A 23,419-nucleotide genomic window follows, 5' to 3' on the forward strand; every position below is an offset into this window, starting at 1 on the left:
CTTCTCAAAGCTTTCTTAAGAACAAGCAGACTTTGTTCCCCAAAGCCCATAGCAGACTCCTGCTGGCACTTCCCTGGCTCAAGCGAGCATCAGCTTGTCTACCCCTAGTCTCTTATTGATGAGCTGACTCTGACCACCTTGCACGGGGAGTGCCTGAGAATGACTGCTGCAGGTGCTCTGTGGGACCATGGTCCCCCACAGGCTTATCTAGGTGCGCAGAGAGCCTGAGCTGTGGCCTTCTTCCTCCCTCCCAGGCTGCTTACCTAGTCGGCATCTCTGACCCAAACAGCCAGGCAGGCCACCAGGGCCTTGTGGATCCCATCCAGTTTGCCAGGGCCAACCAGGCCATCCAAATGGCATGCCAGAACCTGGTGGATCCCGGCAGCAGCCCGTCACAGGTAACCTTGGGCAGGGAAGGGGGTGAGGAGTGTGAGCTCTTGGAAGTGGGTGGTAGGAGACTGGGAGAATGAAGATTGCTGTTTTTTCAGAGCTTGCAAGGCCAGCCAGATACTGACTTAGAGAAATATGGCAAAATACGATGAAGGTGAATACAGGTAGGTGCTTTGGAATGGAGTGCTGGAAGGCAGTCGCAGTGGTGTAATCACAGCGAGATTCATCAGGAAGCTCACAGTTCCATTCATCAGTTCAGGGGCGATACATGAAGGGCTTGTTCTGTGCTCGGCACTGAGGGTCACCATGAGTAAGACCCAATCCCCTACCCCCTTAACTCTTACTGTGGGATAAAATTTGGAAGCTGGAGTGATTGGGGTATGGTGACCGTGCCAGGATTGTCGATGGTTTCTCTGAGGGGCTGTCAGGGGTCACTTCCTGGAAATAGTGGTGCTGAGCCAGACCCCAAAACTGGGTGAGAACCTGCAGCACGAAAAGAGCCATAGAGGCATTTGAGAACCAGACAGAATTTGCGACTTTCCGTGACACTTCTGATACCCAAGTGGCATGGATCAGGGTCAGTAATTCCAGCGTGCTAAGTCGCTTCAGTCTTATCCGACTTTGTGCGACCTGTGCCCTCCTCCGGGGGACCTTCCTGACCCAGGGATTGAACCTGCATCTCTTATGTCTCCTGCATTGGCAGGCAGGTTCTTTACCACTGGCGCCACCTGCTGAGCCCAGTAATTCCAGCAGTATGTACTAAAAGGAGCAAGAGTGGCCCCTCTATGGGCCAGCAGAGGCAGCTCATGAGGGGCTCATCCATGCTTGACCCTGGGACCAGTATCCTTGAGGCAAGAGAAGGACCCCAGTAAAGGAGATAATACAGGGACCACCTGGATGCCAAACAAGCATCAGCGTACCTGAGATGCCTCACCTGTCCAGTTAAGGCCGAAGAGTGTTACCAGCCTCAGCAAAGTGGATCAGGCAGATTCAGAAAAGCAGTTGAAGTGGAGCCTGCGAAGTTCTTGAGCCAGACCCCTTCATAAGGTGCCTACAGCCCACCTGGGGGTGGGGGTGACATACAGCTGCACGTGACGGTTAAGCACTTGAAATGTGACTGGTCCAAACCATGATGGGCTGTAAGTATAAAATACAGACTGATTTCAAAGACTCAGTATGACAAAAGATTATAAAAGCTTCATCTTCATAAATTGATTACATGGTGAAATGAAATATTTTGGATATCTGAGGTTTAATTCAATATGTTACTTCAAATAACTTCCCTTGTTTCTGTACTTATTTTAATGTGGCTACTAGAAATTTTAAAGTTAGGTATGTGGTTTGCACTGTATTTCTGTTGGGTAACCCCAGCCTAGGCCCTGGGCTATATCCCTCCTGGCTAGAGGTCCCAAAGCATACTGACAGCCTCTCCTCTAAGACCACCTGGAGCCCAGCGCACGCCCATTACCACAGCAGCGCCAGCATTCTTTTTCTTTGTTTCTTCTTTCTCCCTTAATAATTCTCGCCCTCCCCTTTCTTGGTGAGACTCTGGGGGTAGCAGAGCTAGAGACCTGGGTTTTAGTTACAGCAGCCCCAGACATGTGAGTTGGGGGAATCCAGGGCTGCGGACCAGGGTGGACTTCTTTTGAACTGACCCCCTCTGCGCTGAAGCGCGGGGTGCCCGCAACCCAGTCCCCTGCTTTGTAGGTTTTGTCCGCTGCCACGATTGTCGCCAAGCACACCTCGGCCCTGTGCAACGCCTGCCGCATCGCCTCATCCAAGACGGGCAACCCCGTGGCCAAGAGGCACTTTGTCCAGTCCGCCAAGGAGGTCGCCAACAGCACCGCCAACCTGGTGAAGACCATAAAGGTAGGTCACTGAGCTAAGACCTGAGGAATCTTTGTAACACCCGTTACAGGCGAGAGAGAGGTGTGGCAATGAAGCTCGGCTCCTAGACTTGCTTCTCGTGAGGGGCAGCTTCTCGTTTGTTCTTGTGATTTCAGTCACTGAGGAGTTCTTTGGTGATGGACGTAGTTATTAGGAAACACCAACAGCCTTGGTCTCTACGAACCTTCTGCATAGTGTATAGGGAGGGGTAAGCTATATATTTGAGGGGGGACAGTTTTGAGGGGCTTACCGTGATTGTTACATATCTCTGGACTAAGAGATAAGGTGGAAGAAGAAGAGAATGGGAAATTGCTGGGAAAATCTTTTTTTTTTAATCTATTCTAGCCTATGATATCTCTTCCACTTATAGTTGTTTCAATGTAGCATCAACTTCCTAAAGTAGAATATCCCATGTCGATAATAAGTTCATCTTTGTGATCGTGGTCATAAACAGGTGCAGGGGTGGGAGTGGCAGGGCAGGGTACCCTGTGAGGAGGCAGTTGCCGTAGCTGGGCTGTAGTGTTCGTGTCTGGGCAATCAGACTGTAAACCTGGTCTGCCCAACATGGGATACCAAGCAGAGGGCAAGCAGCTGACCAGGTGGGAAGACAGCCACAGTCTAGACAGTTGACCCCAGGCAAAGGGCCTCCAAAGGAGACTGTCATAGAGGCAAGCTGCCAGTTCTGTGCAAACCAGACCTGCCGGAGGGAGGGGTGTCAGAGGGCTTGACTTTATGAAGGGTTTTCACAGTCCTGGAGGTGAGGTGAGCTGCTTTGTTGCCGGGCAAGTCCTGGAGGGGTGGGGCTCCCCCACCACCCCTTCCCTCCAGAGGATATGATACCACACGCCTCGTTTCCTGCACTGGGCCTGCATGCCAAGTCACTTCAGTTGTGTCCGACTCTGCGACCCTAGGAACTCTAGCCCACCAGACTCCTCTGTCCACAAAGCCAATTTAATCTTGTGGAGAAATTAGTCAACAGGCTGAGCCAAGCAGGAGCCAAGGAGAGATTGTGCAGCTGTTTAAACAGCCTTTTAAAAAAGTAAAAGGCACCTATTTGAAGACAAGACTAAGATGGATTGAAGATGAATAAATAAAGCTCATGCCCAGGTGCCCCCAGGATCCTGGTGGCAGCTCACTTTAATGACCATCATGACCCATGGTATTAGAAATGAAGAAAGCTTACATTTTTTAATATTTAATTTGAACAAGACCTGTTCCATATCTTGTATAGATCTCTCATTCAGTCCACGCAACTAACCACCCTGTGCTTATCATCCCCATCTTTACAGGAGGTTAGGTAACTTTCCTGGGGTGACTCAGCCAGTAAGGAGTGGATTGGAATTCAAACCCAGATCCCCTGCTCTTTCCAAACCCGCTCTCGCTCTTGGCCTGCAGAGTACATACCATGGAGAGACTAACCCCTCTCAGCAGCCTGGGAAGAAACCCCTGGGTGTGTTTAGAGTGCTTGTGTGCAAGTTTGGGGAGATGCAGGGATGGAAGACAGCAGTAGAATTGAAAAGTAGTGACATCGTAGTTCGTTGCCATGTAATTTACTTACTTCAGTTAAACTTGGCCGTTTTCTGATTGTTTCGATTGTCAAAAAACAGGCTGTATTTAGATGGGCCAAGGGGGAGGGAAGGCAAGAAACTCTTCTTTACAAATCCTGGGAAACCTTTCTTTCCTGCCCCGTTCCTTGGTTTGCAGTCCTGACCTGTATCCTCTAAGATCTCGTCTCCTTTTCAGATTCTCCTCACAGTGGCGAGCCCTCTTTGTAGCTCCCTATAGCCAATGAGCTCTTGGGATGGCCTTAAAGCTAGGCCTGTGCATGCAGGCTGCTGTAATGTGGGGGAGATGGAGGCCTCCTCCCCCGCCAGCACTCCGGGAATCAGTAGCAGTGCAGGAGGCATAGAAATGACCCACTCACCCCTCAGCTTGCTGAAGTCAGCTTGGCTTTTCAATTCCCATCAGGGGGCAGGCTTTGCTGAAGACAATGAACTTTGTTTTTAACTTACTAATAGGAAAATGGTGAAGGTCCTTTCAGTGCAGCATACCATACTACATATCGAATAGATTTCCTGAGTAAAGGAATGGTTAAGAATTCTGCCAAATAGCAAAACAAATATTTAATTCCCTAAATGCTTGAAATGGCTGCCATCAAGGCTGCATTTTGTTTTAAGTTTTGTACTTCTTAGTCAACCTTATTTTTCCCTTTAAATCACAAGGGTATGCCTAAGCACCACACCTTTCTAGTCCTGAAGAAAGGGGAGAACCTCCCCCTCCCCGGAGGGGCATTGAAGAGCAGGGAGCAGATTACATCACAGTGGGTTATCAGCGCCCATTAGAATGTCTGCCTCCAGGAATCATAAATGTCTACTGATGGCATTCTTTGCAATCCCAAAGCATGGCTCAGAAAGAATAAATGTGTGCACCCTGCTCCTGACCAGGCCCTGCTCTCGATGCCGGCCAAGTTGGAAGCACACGGACCCCTAACCATGGGTGCCATCTACCTGCTCGTCCCCACATGCACCTGTGCCGGCTTCTCCCTTTCGTCAGCTTCTTACCTAGCCTCAAATCAGATGTGGGGAATGGAATGTTATTTTAAATGTGCAGTCACTCAGGTTTGGATGCCAAGTAGAAGTTGTGCAACAACAGCTTCTATTGCTCTGAGAAGCCGGAGCTCAGCTTTGCCTTTCACAGCAGAGTTGAAGCTCAGCGTTTTGCCATGAAACACTTCCAGGGCGTCCAAAAGATACCAGGTCCAGCTCTCACTAACCAGTTTAAACTCGGCTGTAAGTATGCTTTCTTAATTGTCCTTTTGTTTGGATTGGTAAAGTGGGTTTCTTGAGGTAAAAAGGAGGGTGAAAAAAAAAAACCTCTTGGGCTTCTTATGCCTTTTCTTGTTGCCTTTTCTAAGTCAGTAGGAGGGAAGGGAGCCAGGGGTCTTGGACTCTGTTTTGAGGCATGAGTTTAGCCTTACATGTCTCTTTCTAGGTGTTGGTTTTGTCACCTAGAACGTTGGAGCTTTGGAATTAAGTGATCTTTAAGATCCCTTCTGGGGCTTCCCTGGTGGCTGAGCAGTGAAGAATCTGCCTGCAATGCAGGAGACCCGGGTTCAGTCCCTGGGTTGGGAAGATCCCCTGGAGGAGGGCATGGCAACCCACTCCAGTACTCTTGCCTGGAGAATCCCGTGGACAGAGGATCCTGCTGGGCTACAGTCCATAGGGTCGCACAGAGTTGGGCAAACTGAAGCGACTAAGCATCAGCAGCAAGATCCCTTCTAACCGTTGAAATCCACGAAGCCTTGATTCTGTTGCACATGCAGAAATGATTTCTCCCACATCTCTGTGAGATTTTGCTAAATAAGAAAATTCAGAGTTGCTGGCCCAGGGTAGAGAGTGCCCTTCTCTTGGTGGGGCCTGTGCATTTGACTCAGTGGATTTACCCTTTCGTTGTTATGGCTGGGGTGCTAGACATTATGTGACGTGAAATGTCTCTACGAAAACTGTCATGCCTGCCTAAAATTTACCTGTAGCCAGATCTGAGTATTCAGTTTACTGGGGTGTCTCAGCCATCCCCAGAGGGGAAGCCACATTCAAAAGTGAAATAACTCTCCATGTAAACAAACCATCCTTTCTGATGCTCGGTGCTTTTCCCTCTTGAAAATGAAAAACAGTGCCGGATTGGAGCTTGGCGTTCTAGTCCACAGCCTATACTATTCAGGGTCCCGCCCTTGACCTGCAATAGGCCACGTGATTTGTGATTTTAGGGCCCATGCTCAAAAAAATAATAATAAAATCTTTTCATCATCCTCTTGGTGCAGTTGATGAAACTGCACAATTAGAAAAACCATTCCTTGGAATTTACCCGGGGGTAATCATCTTGTCATTTTTCATGAGTTCACCTAAGGGTTGGTGACATGATCAGAAATCTGCCTTCCTAATAGATTGAGGGTGTTGTCGAAGGTAAAGAAGAGAATGGGAGGAGAGCAGAGAGGGCAAGAGCAGGAGGAATAAGTGGCACCGCCCAGAGGCTGGGCATCTTCTATTGAGCTGGAAGGGCCTGACCTCAAGCAGTCATTGATGGTAATAGTGTAAGATCATGAGAGCAGCGAGACTGTTCACTGCCACATCACCAGTGCAGTGCTGCAGGGCAGGTAACGGGTGGTGCTAACTTAACACTTACTGAGTACATGTGGCAGTCGGAATTGAAGCCATCAATATGAGTTAGTAGCAGGCACATTGGATTTCCACTGGGCCTGGAAGAACCGCAAAATGGGCAAGGTTGGGTCAAGATCAGTGCCTGTCTGGTGGAGAAGGGCATGAGCAGAGGTGAGCTCTGCACAGTATTAGCAAAGACACTAAATTAACCAGGCTTATGGGAATTCCTCTGAAAATAGTAGCATGGTGGATGTATAATTACTGTCCCAAGTTGCCAAGACTTGATTGGAATATAGTTGTTATTCAAATAGCCTTTAAATCTAACCATGCCTGCCTTCTCTTGCCGTGTTGAAAAATAGAAACATTCTCATCTCAGATCCAGTTTATTTCGTAATGCTGGTGCCTCTGGCTTTTTGCTCACTAATTGTCTAAACTGACTTTTATATACTGCTCATAATGGTTAACATTTTGAGTTATGTTACTTGCCAAGGTTTTGGGTAGATGATGATTTGTCCATATTTTAGAAATTAGTTTTAGTTTTTTAAATAGTTTAAAATAGTTTAAACACTAGTTTTCTAGTGTGAAAAACTGTATTTTTATAGTTTGGGAGGGAAAAGAATTATTAGGAGTGGAAATAGAGGGGCCAAAATATAGTTTCAAGAGTAGGGAAGAAAGTGACTCAGCCGCAAGTTTTGGTAGCATGACCGGGGAGTGGCGCACAGGGCACCCTTTGAATAATGTGAGCAGGGAGGTGATGGACTGTGAGGTCGGCTGGCCCATGAGCCATACGTTCAGCTTTGTCCCTTATCATTGCTCACTTAGCCACTCTGCCTAATGGCAGAGATCCCGCTAGTCAGTTCTTATTCATTGTTTATGAATTCACCAGACCTTTTGAGTATTCCCATTAAACCTGTGGCCCAGGAGTGATCTCTGTGTTTTCCCCCATCAGGCCCTGGATGGGGACTTCTCCGAGGACAACCGCAACAAGTGTCGCATTGCCACCGCCCCCTTGATTGAAGCCGTGGAGAACCTGACAGCATTCGCCTCCAACCCTGAGTTTGTCAGCATTCCTGCCCAGATCAGCTCCGAGGTAGGGAATCTTCACAGAAATAGTAACATTGAGGTCTGTGGCTAGTTTTGTGTGTCCCTGAATGGAAAGAAAAGTTAAGAATTCCAAAACCCCTCTCTGTCGATACATAGGGCACTGTTATTTCGTCAGTGATAGATAACACATGCAGTTAATGAAACTGTGTTGGTATATCTCTCAAAAGGTGATGTCTTGGTTTTATATGTTGAGAATTATCTCTGGGCGTAGGTTTGGGGCTGATTCTTGGTTTATGTCAAACTCAAAAACGATACTTAAAGATTGGACATAGCCCCAAGTTCTCCCCATCCAAGCTCCATGTGAGCCAGCCTCCATGGTTCCCTACCCTTTGTCTTGATAAAGAACGTGACCTTCTTGGGTCAAACTCATTCACTTAATCTGTGTGCCCTGCGCTTGACTTCCGCTGTCTGGTCCCAGGGCTCCCAGGCACAGGAACCAATCCTGGTCTCAGCCAAGACTATGCTGGAAAGCTCATCATACCTTATCCGCACTGCCCGCTCACTGGCCATCAACCCCAAAGACCCGCCCACCTGGTCTGTGCTAGCCGGACATTCCCACACTGTGTCTGACTCTATCAAGAGTCTCATCACGTCCATCAGGTTAGTCTCTCCTTCAGAAATTGCTTGTGGCCTGCATCTGACAGGGCAGGAGGGGGATAAGCCCATCAGGACTTTTATTTAATCGGAATGTTATGGATTATTGTCATCATTTTTTTTTCTTTACCTCTTTGTGGCCAATGGTAGCACTTGTCACAACAATACAAATACTAGCTTAAGTATTTGTTGTATGTTAGATACTGTTCAAGGCATTTTACCTGTATTAATTTTATGTTTATCATAGCAACCTTGTAAAGTAGATGCTGCTATTATCTCCCTTTTCCTGATGAGAGAATTCAGAAAGAAATTTAGATAACATTCCCAAGGTCATCCCCAGGTCTGATTGCTTTAGCCTCAGTCCTTGTAACCATTGTACCATATTGTCTATACCTAGGAGCTTAGGCAGAGAGCACCACTGATCATTTAGCAGGATTCATGGTTAACTTTGGGCTTCCCTTGTGCCAATGGCAACCCAGTCCAGTACTCTTTCTGGAGAATTCCATGGATGGAGGAGCCTATATAGGCTACGGTCTATGGGATCGCAGAGTCGGGCATGACTGAGCGACTTCACTTTGTACTTTGTCCCTTGTGGCTCAGCTGGTAAAGAATCCACCTGCAGTGCGGGAGACCTGGCTTCGATCCCTGAGTTGGGAAGATCCCCTGGAGAAGGGAAAGGCTACCCACTCCAGTATTTTGGCCTAGAGAATTCCATGGACTGTATAGTCCATGGGGGTCGCAAAGAGTTGGACACGACTGAGCAGCTTTCACTTCATGGTTAACTTACCTTGCTGATAAGACGAAAAGAATATTTAGGTCCTACAGTAACTCTTGGCATCCCTACCCTCCTTGGTGATAGCCGGAGCCTGAAAAGTTATTCCCGCGTAGATAGAACAGTTTTGAAGTTGACCGAAGTTAATAGCCCGCAGTATGGTATTGCATCCCTTTCCTCAGTTATATTTTGTCTTTCAATTGCTTTTGAAACTCAGGATCACATCAACTTTCTCAATGCCTTGCGAAGAAAGATCCAGTAAGTATTTTAGCTCCTGCCATAGCCCAGGACTTTGTGAGTAGTATGCAATGTAGGGAGCGTGGTATATTTACACTGGAAATAGCCCTGATTTCTGTTCTGTTTTGTTTAAATGATGTTTCTATGTTTAAGCCACTGAATGGAGAATCCAATACCTAACTGTTTCACTTGCCTGGCAACCTGCCTGAGATGCAGGATAGCACCCCACCCTTCCCACCATAAATAAGTAGACTGAGCACAAGTGTTAAATGAAGAAATGCCTGGGTTCTGCAGAGAAGCATTGCCAAGCCAAGGTCAGGGCTTCTCTTGGTAAAGCAATGGAGTGGGGTAGAGAGTAGACAGGGGCTCCTGGCCCACCGGTGCTGGAGCAGGCTGTGGGACTTGCACTTCATGCTGCCTGTGTTCAACTCGCCCTGTCCCTTCTAGGGACAAGGCCCCGGGACAGAGAGAGTGTGACTTCTCCATCGACAGCATCAACCGCTGCATCCGGGACATCGAGCAGGCCTCGCTGGCGGCCGTCAGCCAGAGCTTGGCCACAAGGGATGACATCTCCGTGGAGGTATGTGGGGCTGTGTGGTCAGCCTGAAAGCCTCTGGAAGGACTGAAGAATCCCAGCACCAGGCTTTGGGAATGGGGGAATAGCACCAACACGTTGTTGATGCAAGAGTTTCATCATTGGACCATCTTCCCCTGGAACCAGCCTGGGAAGTTCTTGGGAGGGGATTGGGCACATGCAGAGCAGAAAAGAATGGTTTGGTGAAGGAACAAACTGTACGTTGCTGAAATTTGTGGCTGTGTACTGTGGCTGAAATTTGGGAGGACATGATTGTTGTCAAATAAAAGTGTATCCATAAGTGGAGTTACCATATTCAGTTGAATAGCTCAGTAGAGCAGACCTAAAAATGTAAATATTGAGTGCTTCCCTGTCATATTTCAGCAATGTTATTTTGGACTAATGGGCAAATTCAGCATTCAGTGCTCTGTGTTTTGTCCATGCAGAGATCAAAGATTTTGCCCTTATTACTCAATATCTAGTATTGAGAGACATCTTGTATTCTATTCAGAGTCACTGTGCCCTCTCTTGCCCATTTTTTCGAAGTTGAGTATAGACTTTCCTATTTTGCTCCCTTGAGTTTATTCTATTACTTATTACAAAGTCCCCTGATTCACACTCCTTTTTTTCCTGTGTGAAAGTGCCTGACTGACACTCAAGGTACTTAATAAGTATGGATGGTGTGTTTACTGATGTTTACTTCCTGACCCAGAGCTCATCAACAATAAACTTTGGGGTCTTCCCTGGTGGTCCAGTGGTTAAGACACTGTGCTTCCACTGCAGGGGGCACAGGTTCAGTCTCTGGTTGGGGCACTAAAATCCCACATACCCTGTATACGAGACAACAAAAGAGACACAGATGTATAGAACAGTCTTTGGGACCCTGTGGGAGAGGGTGAGGGTGGGATGATTTGGGAGAATGGCATTGAAACACGTATGTTGTCATATGTGAAACGAATCACTAGTTCAGGGTTGATGCATGTTATAGGATGCTCGGGGCTGGCGTGCGGGGATGACCAAGAGGGAGGATAAAGGGAGGAGGGAGGTGGGAGGGGGGTTCAGGAGGGGGAACTTATGTAAACCCGGGGCAAATTTATGTCAATGTATGGCAAAACCAACCAATATAATATTGTAAAATAATTTGCCTCCAATAAAAAATAAATTAATTACTTAAAAAAATAAAAAATAAAATCCCACATGTCATGTGGGATGGCCAAAGAATAGGAAAAAAAAAAGAACTTTGGCCTGCCTCTAAAAGCAGGGTCTGCAGTTGGAATTGGTTATTTTTATTAGTAGAACTATTTCACTCCAACTTTACCCGTCTTCCCCATTTCCAAGGAAAGAAAGAAAGAATATGCATTCTCGTTCCGTGTGGAATGTTAGAATTATGGTCAACTTATTACTGAAGTAGAATATGCATACAAAACGGTGTGCTAGTCATACGTGTGTGGCTTCACAGACGGCCACCGACTAAGCACACCCTGTAACGAGCACCCTGAGGCAAGGCAGTGAGATGACGAGCACCCCTCCCACTTCTTCTCTCCTTTCTTTCACCGCCCTCCCGAAGCATATCCTCTGTCTTGACTTCCTCCCTGGGAAGAAAATCCCTTCCTTCTCTCTGCGGGTGCTTCCTACTTATACCGTATTTAATTTAACAGGCCATATCTAATTAAACAAGACAACCTTGCCTGGATACTCTTACATTCTTAACTGCAGTTACATTATGAGTGGGAAGACCAGAAGTAATTTGCTCAATAAGACCCTTGAAAGTGTGGAGATTTCTCTCCACCCACCTCTGTCACTCTTTTTCCTTTTTTTTATTTTTTACCCAGGATTTTGTTTCCAAGCTTGTGAGTTACGTTCTCTCATTGAGTGAACTCTGCTCAAAGCTCGCCAGCCCATGTGCAGCGTTACCGGTTGGGACAGTAGCCCAAATGTCCTATCTGATAGGCAGGACATTGTCAATTTTTTAGGAGTCACCCCGCTCCATGCTGGCATGTGCAGACCTAAAACACCCAGCATTCTGACCTAGAAATCCTGTCTGTCTCGGAAAGCTCCATTGACGATTCCCACTGACGGATCTGATCTCTCCCACTACCAGTTAGCGGTAGTGAATTCCATCTTTGAATTCCTCCATCTTTGAATTCCTCACCCCCTTCACTCTTCAGATTCATCTAGGTACCTTTCCCCATCTCTTTAGAGCATGAGTTCAATTCTTTGGGATGGAGAAATTAAACTGTCTCTTAAACCTGAGAAGAAATGCCTTGAGGGTGCCGTTTTCAACAGTGGTATCCACATCACCAAGTACAGTGCATAGAGCGCCTGACCTCAGCCTAGTGGGCACCTTATCTGGCATTTTCATTGTATGGTGTCTGGGAAACAGTCCTGCTTTAAGAGCCAATATCATGTTTAGGTTACCCTCCTCCCCATTCTCCGCTTAAGGGGTTCTTAGTTCTGAGGACACAGCAACCTGAATATTCCCTCAGACCCCAAGGTCGTTCCTTCCCTTTGGACATAGTTCTTTTCCCTTATTGGAAAGCCACCACAGTTCCACGTTTCCAGTAATGATGCTGAATAACCCAAAATACAGATACCAGTAGCACCAGTTGTCACTGTGACTGCCAGGAGTGAGAAGCCAGTAGCAAAAGTGTTCCTCGGGCCCACCTCATGCCCCTTAATGGGTAAAACTGGTGGGGGGGGTCTATCCCAGGGGAACCGAGGGTCCCTGGCAGGACTAGAGTGGAACAGTGACCGGAGGGTACGCGCAGGCATTTTGACATCCATTTTTTGTGACCTCCCTTATCTTTCACGTGGGCCGTTTTAAATCAGTACAACAATGTGGGGAGCCATTGTGGGGTGAACTTGACAGATCTGTCTCCTTATCAGGCCTTGCAGGAGCAGCTGACTTCAGTGGTCCAGGAAATCGGGCACCTTATCGATCCCATTGCCACAGCGGCTCGGGGAGAAGCAGCTCAGCTGGGACATAAGGTAACAGACGCTGGGTGTCGGGGGACCCTGCCGAGAGTGTGCAAGAAGGAGTCAGGGGGTGGGAGAGAGAGGATATTGATTCTGTTGTTCTTGTTCCTCAAAGTCTCTTGGCCGGTGTTAGAGCCAGGTCAGTGCTGGCCTACATTAGAGAAAAGACAACTCAGCCTCCCTCAACAGCTTCTCCAAAAATGACCCCCTCAAGGATCTCTTTTCACTTGGCATTGAGGCAAAAACTGCAGGGAAAGTTTTCTGGGGCTTCCCAGACGGCACTAGTGGTAAAGAACCTACCTGCCAATGCAGGAGACACAGGAGCCTCATGTTCAGTCCCTGGGTTGGGAAGATCGCTGGAGTAGGAAATGACAAGCCACTCCAGTATTCTTGCCTGGGAAATCCCATGGACAGAGGAGCCTTGCATATTACAATCCATACGGTCCCAAAAAGTCAGACACGACTGAAGCGTCTTAGCACTTATGGTCAGCAGCTAACAAGGCATTTACAGTTACTTCTTGCTCTTGATCTTCCCTGGAACAAGCCAGAGACTGAATTTGGTATTCCTGGCCTGGTGTCTGCCATTTTTTTTTGCCCTGGCTGGCCAGCCTCCTCCCAGTGTGTTCAGGACATAGTGTTCCTCCACGGTTTCTGGTATTGTGTCCACTTTCAGACATGAGGAAGCAAAGCAGACTTTCAGACTTCACCCTTGATGGCTAAAACCTTCATGTGGCCACTCTGTCAGCCCTTCAACTGAGCACTCAGACCCACATGGTTTCAGGCACTGCATAACGCTTTGCCTGTTTGGGGTCATTTTGCAGATCCTTCAGGGAGCATTGGCTTGTCAAGCAGCCTGTGCCTCAGCAAAGAGAGGACAGACATTGGATTTTTAACAACCTGCAGGGTTTCCTAGCATTTATCAGTGCCACCGTCGGCATCAATGTGCAGATCAAGAAATCCAGTAGCCAAAATCATCTCTGCAGGTATTGATTTTAAAAAATCAATATTCCTGCTTTTTCAAATTGCCTAAGGGCCTACTAAGCTTCCTGCTGGTTCTAAGGAGAGGCGTTTGAGATTTTAAATGGCCAGTGTCTCTCTGCCATTTCAAGTGTGGCCAATTTCGTTTCTCAGCTGAGACCCTTTATGATAAGAAAGGGCTTGTCCACCGGTGTGAAATAATTTGCGAGGGTGGAAGGACAGGCCTGGAGGCTGGCATACAGTGTATGTGACTACTGTGGGCAGAATAAGTTTGGCAGAGAAGCTGAACTTCGTTTCAGCAGTTACTTTTATTTAACATATTATTTTCTGGCTGTGCTGGGGCTTCATTGCAGAGCACAGGCTTTCTCTAGGTGCACAGGCTTCTCAGTGCAGTATCTTCCCTTGTTGCGGAGCATGGGCTCTAGAGCATGCAGGCTCAATAGTCGTGGGCTTAGCTGCTCCGGTGGCACATGGAATCTTCTGGGACCAGAAATTGAACCTGTGTCCCCTGCCTTGGTAGGTGGATTCTTCACCACTGGGTCACCAGGAAAGTCCCCAACAGCTACTTTTGATTCCAGTAGGAATTTCGTAAGAAAATATTTCTAAACTTCCAGGGTAACATCTTTGTCTCTGCCAATAAAAATAAAACAGAATCTTGAGTATTTGGTACATGATGTGAGTCCCTAGGCCTAGGGAAGGTGAGTGGGTTGAATGGTGACCCCTCCCAAAGGTATATCCATGTCCAAACCCTGGAGTCCAAACCCTGGCCTGAGAAGAAAACTTACTTGTGTCACTGGAGTTATCAATTGACTCTTGGCCCCTTGGCTAAACAAGGCTGATCTTCTGAAAGGGAGTTCTAGACAAAGGTAGTCTAGGGGCCCTTGGCCCACAGGGATCATGGGCTGATGGTAAATACCCACCTGGTTCCAGTGTTTCGTGGAGGTGCTCATGTGGGGCCCCAATTCAGCAGCTATGGTACCACTTGGAGTGATAAAGGCAGATTCTCAGACCCTGCCTGGATTGGTTTCCCACGGCTGCTGTGACAAAGTCCCACAAACTGCGGGGCTTAAAACAACAGAAATTTAATCTCTCACAGCTCTGGACTCCAGAAGCCCAAAATCAAGGTGTTGGCAGGGCCACAAGTTTTCTGCAGGCTCTGGGGAGAATCCTTCTTTGCAGCTTCCTACTGGTGGTGGTTCTTGGTCTTCCTTGACTGAATCTTGGCATCTCTCTCCCTGGTCACGTTTTTCCCCACTTACTCTGCCTTCCCTCTTTCTGTCTCTTCTAAGGACACTTGTCATCAGGTTTTGGGCCCACCCAAGAAAGTGAAAGAGGAGAGTGAAAAGGATGGCTTGAAGCTCAACATTCAGAAAACGAAGATCATGGCATCTGGTCCCATCACTGCATGGGAAATAGATGGGGAAACAGTGGAAACAGTGTCAGACTTTATTTTTTGGGGCTCCAAAATCACTGCAGATGCTGATTGCAGCCATGAAATAAATTAAAAGACGCTTACTCCTTGGAAGGAAAGTTATGACCAACATAGATAGCATATTAAAAAGCAGGGACATTACTTTGCCAACCAGGGTCCGTCTAGTCAAGGCTATGGTTTTTCCAGTGGTCATGTATGGATGTGAGAGTTGGACTGTGAAGAAAGCTGAGCACTGAAGAATTGATGCTTTTGAACTGTGGTGCTGGAGAAGACTTTTGAGAGTCCCTTGGACTGCAGGGAAATCCAACCAGTCCATTCTAAAGGAGATCAATCCTGGGTGTTCATTGGAAGGACTTATGCTAAAGTTGAAACTCCAATACTTTGGCCACCTCATGGGACGAGTTGACTCACTAGAAAAGAGTCTGATGCTAGGAGGGATTGGGGGCGGGAGGAGAAGGGGACGACAGAGAATGAGATGGCTGGATGGCATCACCGACTTGATGGACATGAGTTTGAGTGAACTCTGGGAGTTGGTGATGGACAGGGAGGCCTGGCGTGCTGTGGTTCATGGGGTTGCAAAGAGTCGGACACAACTGAGCGACTGAACTGAACTGAAGAAATCCAGGATGATCTCATCTTTGTTGCTGTTGCTGTTCAGTCACTAAGTTGTATCCGATTCTGCGACTCCATGAACTGCAGCACACCAGGCTTCCCTGTCCTTCACTATCTCCCAAAGTTTGCTCAAACTCATATCCATTGAGTCGGTGATACCATCCATCCATCTCATCCTCTGCCACTTCCTTCTCCTTTGACCTCAGTCTTTCCCAGCATCAGGATCTTTTTCAGTGAGTCAGATCTTTGCATCAGGTGGCCAAAGTATTGGAGCTTCAGCATCAGTCCTTCCAGTGAAGGGTTGATTTCCTTTAGGATTGACTGGTTTGATCTCCTTGCAGTCCAAGGGACTCTCAAGGGTCTTCTCCAGCACCATAATTTGAAAACATCAATTCTTTGGCACTCAGTCTTCTTTGTGGACCAACTCTCACATCTATACATGACTACTGGAAAAACCATAGCTTTGACTATATGGATCTTTATCGGACAAAGTGATCTCATCTTAAGTTCTTTAAATATTCATGCAAAGACCACTTTGTAAGATCACCTTTACAGGCTGCAGGGTTTGGACATGGACATACCTTTGGGAGGGGCCACCATTCAACCCACTCACCTTCCCTAGGCCTAGGGACTCACATCATGTACCAAATACTCAATATTCTGTTTTATTTTAACTTCTGTGCTAACTCATGTAAGGAGGTTTCCTGTTCTATCATGTCTCTAAGAACAGAAGGTGTTGGAGTCCTTGCCAGACTTCTTAAATACAGAAAAAAAAATCTCATTCCTTTCAAACCTTTGCCCCACAATATGTGAGAATAAGGACCCCTAGTGCTTGCTATACCACATGGAGGCCTCTGCTAAGGCCTTGACATATGCTGACTTAATCCTTGAGAAATCTGAAGAAACTTACCGCTATTACATTTTACCAAGGAGAAAACTAAAATTTAGTATTAATAATAGGATGGAACCTGCCTAAGATGTCTTACAGTGGAGTCCATAGGGAGGATTCAAATCTAGAGGCTTTGAAGCTATAGCTTACTCGCCACCACCCCACCATCCTTCCTCCCCGAGGCAGTCAGGCACATGGTTAGCTGTGTTCACTTATGCTCAGTGCACAGCATTTTATAGTTGCATTGAGAAAATGTACTTTTAAAAATATATATATATATTTATTTGGCTGCACCAGGTCTTAGTTGCAGCATGCAGGATCTTTAGTTGCAGCATGTGGGGTCTGGTTCCCTGCCCAGGGATTGAACCCAGGCGCCCTGCATTGAGTCTTGGCCACTGGACCAGGGAAATCCCTAAAATGCACTTTCAAAATTAGAAAGTGTTAGTCGCTCAGTCATGTCCGACTCTTTGCTACCTCATGGACTGTAACCTGCCAGGCTCCTCTGCCCATGAAATTCTCCAGGCAAGAATACTGGAGCGGGTAGCCTATCTTTTCCAGGGGATCTTCCCAACCTAGGGATCGAAACTGGGTCTCCTACAGTGCAGACAGAGTCTTTCCTATCTGAGTAAAACTAATTTGGAAAACATGTTGGATTCTAGCACGTTAAATATTTTGACTCCTTTAGTACTGAAGGGACCCATCCTGAACCCTGACTCCTGATGACCCATCACAGCTCTTGGTGGCAACACCAATGCCCTTCCTGGGGAAGTGAAGATGAAATCCAACGCAGACATGCAGGACTGTGTCCAGGATCGTGCAGACTGGGCCTAACACAGAGGTCTTTGCCCGAAGCAGGGAGCCTGGGGGCCAAAATCCAGCCAAGTCATGGTGCCTTGGCATCAATCATGTCTGCCCAGAGGATGGGGAGCCCCTTTAAAATTCACACAAAGCACCATAAGGGCCAGCAGCAGCCCTGCTCAAGTGCTTTGAAACCTATGTGTAATGTAAGATAACTGTAACTGGGGATAGAAAAGTAAAAGTGTTTGTTTTTCGCTGATAGTCTTATCTCACTATTAGCTTTATATATAAATATATAATTTTACTTTATTTGCTTATTTATTTTGGCTGTGCTGGTACTCACTGTGGCTCACAGGCTCTTCTTGGCGATGTGCAGTCTTCTCTAGTTGCAGCACATAGGTTTAGTTATAGCATGTGGGATCTTAGTTCCCCACTCAGGGATTGAACCCAGGCCCCCTGAATTGGGAAGACAGACTCTTAACCGCTAGACCACCAAGGAAGTCTCACAGTATTAGTGTAATGAAAGTTCATATTTGGACTCTCACCTTGCCACAGCCCCCACTACCATCACCACCCCCGGCTTGTGTTTTATCCGAGTGGGAATAGATGATGGCATTTGAAGCAAGTACAGCAAAATGTGAACATCTGATATTACAGGTGCGGGGTAGATGGTGAGCTTTGGTGAGCATGTGCAGTCAGCCCCGTGTTTCCACATGGATGCTGAAACCACAGATGCAGAGGGCCGACTGTACTACAGCGTTTCATGTAAGAGACGTGAGCATCCTCGGATTTTTGGGATTCATGGGGATCTTGGAACCCCCTGCAGATACCAAGGGACGACTGCGTGCGCCATCTGTACTGTTACCGACTACAGACAGATCTCTGCTGTAGCAATGCTTAACTGTCTTGATGGCCTTTTTTTGTTCTCCCACGTAGTTGTTCCTACTCTGTGACCCCCTGGATTGCAGCACTCCAGGCTTCTCTCTCCTCCACTGTCTCCTGAGGTTTGCTCAAATTCATATCCATTGAGTTGGTGATGCTATTTAACCATCTCATCCTCTGCTGCCCCCTTCTCCTCCTGCCCTCAATCTCTCCCAGCATCAGCGTCTTTTCCAGTAAGTCAACTCTTCACATCAGGTGGCCAAGGTATGGGAGCTTCAGCCTCAGCAACAACAGTCCTTCCAATGAATATGTAGGGTTGATTTCCTTTAGGATTGACTGGTTTGATTTCCTTGCAAAGGAGTCTCAAGAGTCTTCTCCAACACCAACAGTTCAAAAGCATCAGTTCTTTGGTGTTCAGCCTTCTTTATGGTCCAACTCTCACATCCATACATGACTACTGGAAAAACTATAGCTTTGACTAGATGGACCTTTGTCAGCAAAGTGATGTCTCTGCTTTTTAATACTCTGTCTAGGTTTTTCATAGCTTTCCTTGTAAGGAGCAAGTGTCTTTTTAATTTCATGGCTGCAGTCACCACTTGCAGTGATTTTGGAGCCCAAGAAAATAAACTCTGCCACTGCTTCCACTTTTCCCCCTTCTATTTGCCATGAAGTGATGAGACCAGGTGCCGTGATCTGTCCCAGGTTGGGTTCATCATAAACAGAACATTTTGACTGATGGGAAATCAATTTTTTTTCCCAAGTCCATAGTTTGCTCAAAATACTTGGGGGTAGAGGGCAGTGGGTTGACTTTCTGAAACTTTTTTGGGGGTGCCTTTGCTCTAAGGCTGCTTTTCTCATCTCCCTGCTCCCCTGCCCCTCCTCTAGCCCCCTTCCTTTTGAGTCTGTAAGTTGTTCACCTTTGGTTCTTTCAAAAGCTCTTCTATTCGTGAACTTAAAACTTTGTAAGATTTATAAAATTCTCACACTAACTCTGGATCTCAGGACAGATTTCTTCTGCTGTGATCAGAGATAGAGAACTTCACAGAGGAATAAAAATCCAAACAAGAGTTCATTCATTACAAGTACTCAAAATTGAAGCTGAACAAGGAATAAGGTCTGAGGATCTAATAAATGTAACATGGTGACTGTAGTTCATAACACTGGGTGTATAGTAGAGAAAAACAAAAGTGGAGTCCAGCAGATCTGCCTCTCCCTACAACTTTTTCCGTCTCTGCCCTAGTCCCCTCCCCACCAGTGGTAGTGCTGTGCTCAGTCGTGGCTGACTCCTTACAACCCCATGGACTGCAGCCCACCAGGCTCTTTTGTTCATGGGGTTTTCCAGGCTAGTATACTGAAATGGGTTGCCATTTCCTCCTCCAGGAGATCTTCCCAACCCAGGGATCAAACCCTCAGCCCCTGCATCTCCTGATTTGGCAGACGGGTTCTTTATCACTGCGCCACCCTGGAAGCTCCCTCCTCACCAGTGGGACCCCTAAAGGAGACTCATGTATGTGTTTTTGTTTTTGTCTTGAAAGGTGACACAGCTGGCAAGCTACTTTGAACCCCTGATCTTAGCTGCAGTGGGTGTCGCCTCCAAGATTCTGGACCATCAGCAGCAGATGACGGTGCTGGACCAGACCAAGACCCTCGCAGAGTCTGCCCTGCAGATGCTGTATGCGGCCAAGGAAGGCGGAGGAAACCCCAAGGTACAACTCAGGATGCTAGGGGCTCACTTAGGACACTGAGAAGCCATCAGAAGTTCCTCTGTATCATGTCCCTCCAGGGAAGGCACCTCCCCATTTTGGATGGTGGCATTTTTTTTTTTTTAATTAACTGTTTTATTATCATTTTTTGACTGTGTTGAGTCTTCTTGCTGCACGTGACTTTCTCTACTTTTGGGGAGCGGGGGCTACTCTTTGTTGTCGTGCGTGGGCTTTTCATTGTGGTGGCCTCTCTTGTTGCAGAGCACAGACTCTAGGCTCATGGGCTTCAGTAACTGCAGTGTGTGGGTCAGTAGTTGAGGCTCACAGGCTCTAGAGTTCAGGCATGTGTAGGCAAGAGTCCTTGGGAAAGAAAAATATACTGTGTGGTTTTTACAGGAATAAAAACCATACCAGCTGGGCACCTACTTGGTGTTGACATGCAGCTTACACAGAGCAAACTTCCGTTGTTTTCCAGTGTCATTTCCATTCCTGGTAGTTAAGTTCAAAGAGTAACGTGGTACCCGGTCACCTGTGGGTGACCTGTTGTTGCCTTGGGGACAGTAGTTTAATATGAAAATCTCCCTCACCAGTTTGCAAGTGGAACATTTCTTCAGCCTGATGTGTCGCCCTGGTACTTTAAGTGGCCAGAGATGGTGGCAGCATGTTCTTTTCTCTTGGGAATGATTTTGTCAGAGTGATTGTTTTACTTGTAAATCCAGCATGAACCTTAAGTTTCCTCAGGTTTCTGGAACCTGGAGAGGGTGTGGAGGCTTCCCACTACACTCGTATTTTGTTCTAACAGGTTCCTCCATTAAGTCGTCTGATCTGAATGTCTTCTTCTAAGCAGACTGACTTGAGGGAGCACAACTGGAAAGATTTCTGTAGGATACTGACCTCCAAGCTCCAGGGATCCATATGTATTTCTTAGTGTGTTTTGTTGTATCTCTAAGATCTTCAGATGAGTCAAGTGGTATAGCAGAGAAAACTCTATACTGAGTCAGAATCACAAATAGTGTTCTCAGAGCTAATAATTATTGAGTGCTGACTCTATGTCATTTACCACATCTTATTTAATCTTCATAAAAACTCTGTGACATAGGTGGTTCCCATTGTACACTTGTGGAAGCTGATTTCTCTGCTAAGTTGCCTGAGATGTCTGATGAGGTACATGTGGGGACAGGGCTAAGCCTGCATCCTATGGAAACACAGGCGGATTCAGCCTGGAGCAGGGCTGGGAGGGTCAAGGAGAGACACAGGGTGGAGGGCTGATAACTCTCAACAAAAGGAAATTAAATGGCATATATCCCAGGGACGGGGGAGCCTGGTGGGTTTCCGTCTATGGGGTCACACAGAGTCTGACACGACTGAAGTGACTTAGCAGCAGCAGCAGCAGTAAGGGTAGCTAGAGCAACGGTAGGAAGAGGAAATAGCATCTGCAAAGGTATAGATAGAGTTATAGAAGGATTGTGATCTTTTTAGCACTTGGCCTGGGCTCCCCCCAGTGGTACAGTGGTAAAGAATTCACCTGCCAATGCAGGAGACACAGAGACTCGCATTCGATCCCTGGGTCTGGAAGATCCCCTATAGAAGGAAATGGCAACCCATTCCTGTATTCTTGCCTGGAGAATCCCATGGACAAGAGGATCCTGGTAGGCTACAGTTCATGTGGTCACAAAGAGTCAGACCCAGCTGAGCATGTACGTGCATGCTGGTGTGTATAGGGCATGGAGAGTATAGGGACAGTGGGATGGGAGGGGAGTCTGGGTTGTATTGTGACCGGCTTCCTCCCCACACAGAGGAGCTGGGGCTTTATTGTGAGCAGTGTGGGATGATAACAACCCATCAATAGTCTAGAAACTCCATTCTGGAAACAGCATAGATAATATTTTGACTTGCAGCCTCTATGTTCAGTTTTTCACTCATGCATCTGGCAACTCTTAGACTAATTCTGGGGATGCTAAAAATGTTGAGAGCCAGCCTCGGCCTTAAGTTGTTTTGACTCTTCTGGCAAAATAAGTCTAGTTGCTGAAGTGCTGGGCAGAGCAAGAACAAGAATGCCCTCTTGGCTGTGATGGGTTAGTGATAGATGTCCCAGAGTCAGGCCCACCCACTTTGCTCCCTCCCTGAACTGGAGGAGCCAGGACTCACCTTCAAGACTCAGTTCTGGGTTGTCTTTTCTCCAGGGCTGTTTAATGCCACATCTTGACTCCTAACCTGAGGGAGTTTCATTCTCCGCAGAATAACTCAAATTAGGATGCTTCTGCATGTTTATGATATTAGTACATCTGCTGGGACTGCCGGTTCTGAGGTCCTCATGGAAGTCTGTTTTTTTGCCAAGGAAACTCACGGTTGAGCATTTGTAGTCAGCACTGGAAGCTTGATAATGACATCTTTTGATCAGAGGTGGTGGCTGGAGACCAGCATGGGGCAGTTTTCAGTGTAAGGCCTAAAGCTACCCAGGTGATGAACTAAAACGTGTGATGAGTGACAGCAACTCAGGACTTGATGTGGATCCTCTCAGCAGTAGCAACACCTGTGCTGTCTGCTGACTCCCCCAGGCCTGTCACAGGGAGCCTGGGACACTGCACCTTGGCTTGCAGCCCCTTTTCTAAGAGGCCAAATGCAGACTTAATCCCCTTGGATTAAGGGGATTGCTGTTTTGGGGCAAATATTCACTAGGTGTTACTTGCTATGTGTTAGGTCATGTATGTATGTATGTATTAGGTGTCATAGTCCTTGTTTGCAGAGGAAATGTGGTTAAAATGTGTTTGAATGGTTTTCAGTGGCTTTGATCTAGCAAGAAAAAAAATTACAAAGAGGCAGGCCCAGAGCCTGGTGTTACTGAATCACGTGAGAACAAGGCACTTGGTATGTGACCTCACCCCCATCCCACTGAGCCCCTTCTACACTCCTCCTCTACCTCCAGAGCTCTGGCCCCCACCAATCTCCCCAACTCAGTCCCCCACCCCCCGTCCTCCTTGAAGGGACCTTCCAACTTCTGCCTGTAACATTCCAACCAATATCCCCCGCTGTCCATCATTGGGCAGTTCTCATTATTACTTGTTTTTTTTCTCTCTACTGAAGTTGCGGTCTGTCCCCATAGTCTTTTCTTCCATTTTCCAAACTCCTGTGATGTCCACGCCTGCTTTACTGGGCTTTGTAGTTGAAACATTGTAATGAAGAAGTAAGGCTCCCTTGGAATTCGACTTCAGACTTGTTTCCAAAGAGGAGTGAAGTCTGATTTTTCTCCTGTGTTGTTCTGTGAGGAGCAGTAACGAGGAGCCCCTCCAGATTCTAAAATAACGACCTCATTGTTGAGCCTGCAGCTCCCCTTTCCAGATGTCCTTGGTCGGCTAAGCCTGCCTTAATTGAGAGCCTGCTGTGTCTTTCCCTCTCTGAAGCTAGTGTGCTCAGGCAGCCTGCATGTGGGGTTT

The 23,419-nt window shown here is 47.1% G+C and overlaps 1 protein-coding gene across 8 annotated transcripts in view; it reads left to right on the plus strand.

Annotated features, from left to right (window-relative positions):
* TLN2 (talin 2) overlaps window positions 1-23,419 on the plus strand; it is a 509,872-nt gene that overhangs the window by 407,494 nt on the left and 78,959 nt on the right. For all 8 annotated transcript variants that reach the window (XM_055435636.2, XM_055435634.2, XM_055435641.2 and 5 more), the window contains 7 exons: window positions 255-398; window positions 2,098-2,259; window positions 7,384-7,524; window positions 7,957-8,138; window positions 9,589-9,721; window positions 12,602-12,703; window positions 19,818-19,988. In XM_055435636.2, coding sequence (XP_055291611.1) covers window positions 255-398; window positions 2,098-2,259; window positions 7,384-7,524; window positions 7,957-8,138; window positions 9,589-9,721; window positions 12,602-12,703; window positions 19,818-19,988 — 1,035 coding nt within the window. The remainder of the gene's footprint in view (window positions 1-254; window positions 399-2,097; window positions 2,260-7,383; window positions 7,525-7,956; window positions 8,139-9,588; window positions 9,722-12,601; window positions 12,704-19,817; window positions 19,989-23,419) is intronic.

This window comes from Moschus berezovskii, chromosome 9 (assembly GCF_049115385.1).
Source record: "Moschus berezovskii isolate FMDL1 chromosome 9, NW_MosBer_1.0, whole genome shotgun sequence".
Taxonomy (NCBI): Eukaryota; Metazoa; Chordata; class Mammalia; order Artiodactyla; family Moschidae; genus Moschus; species Moschus berezovskii.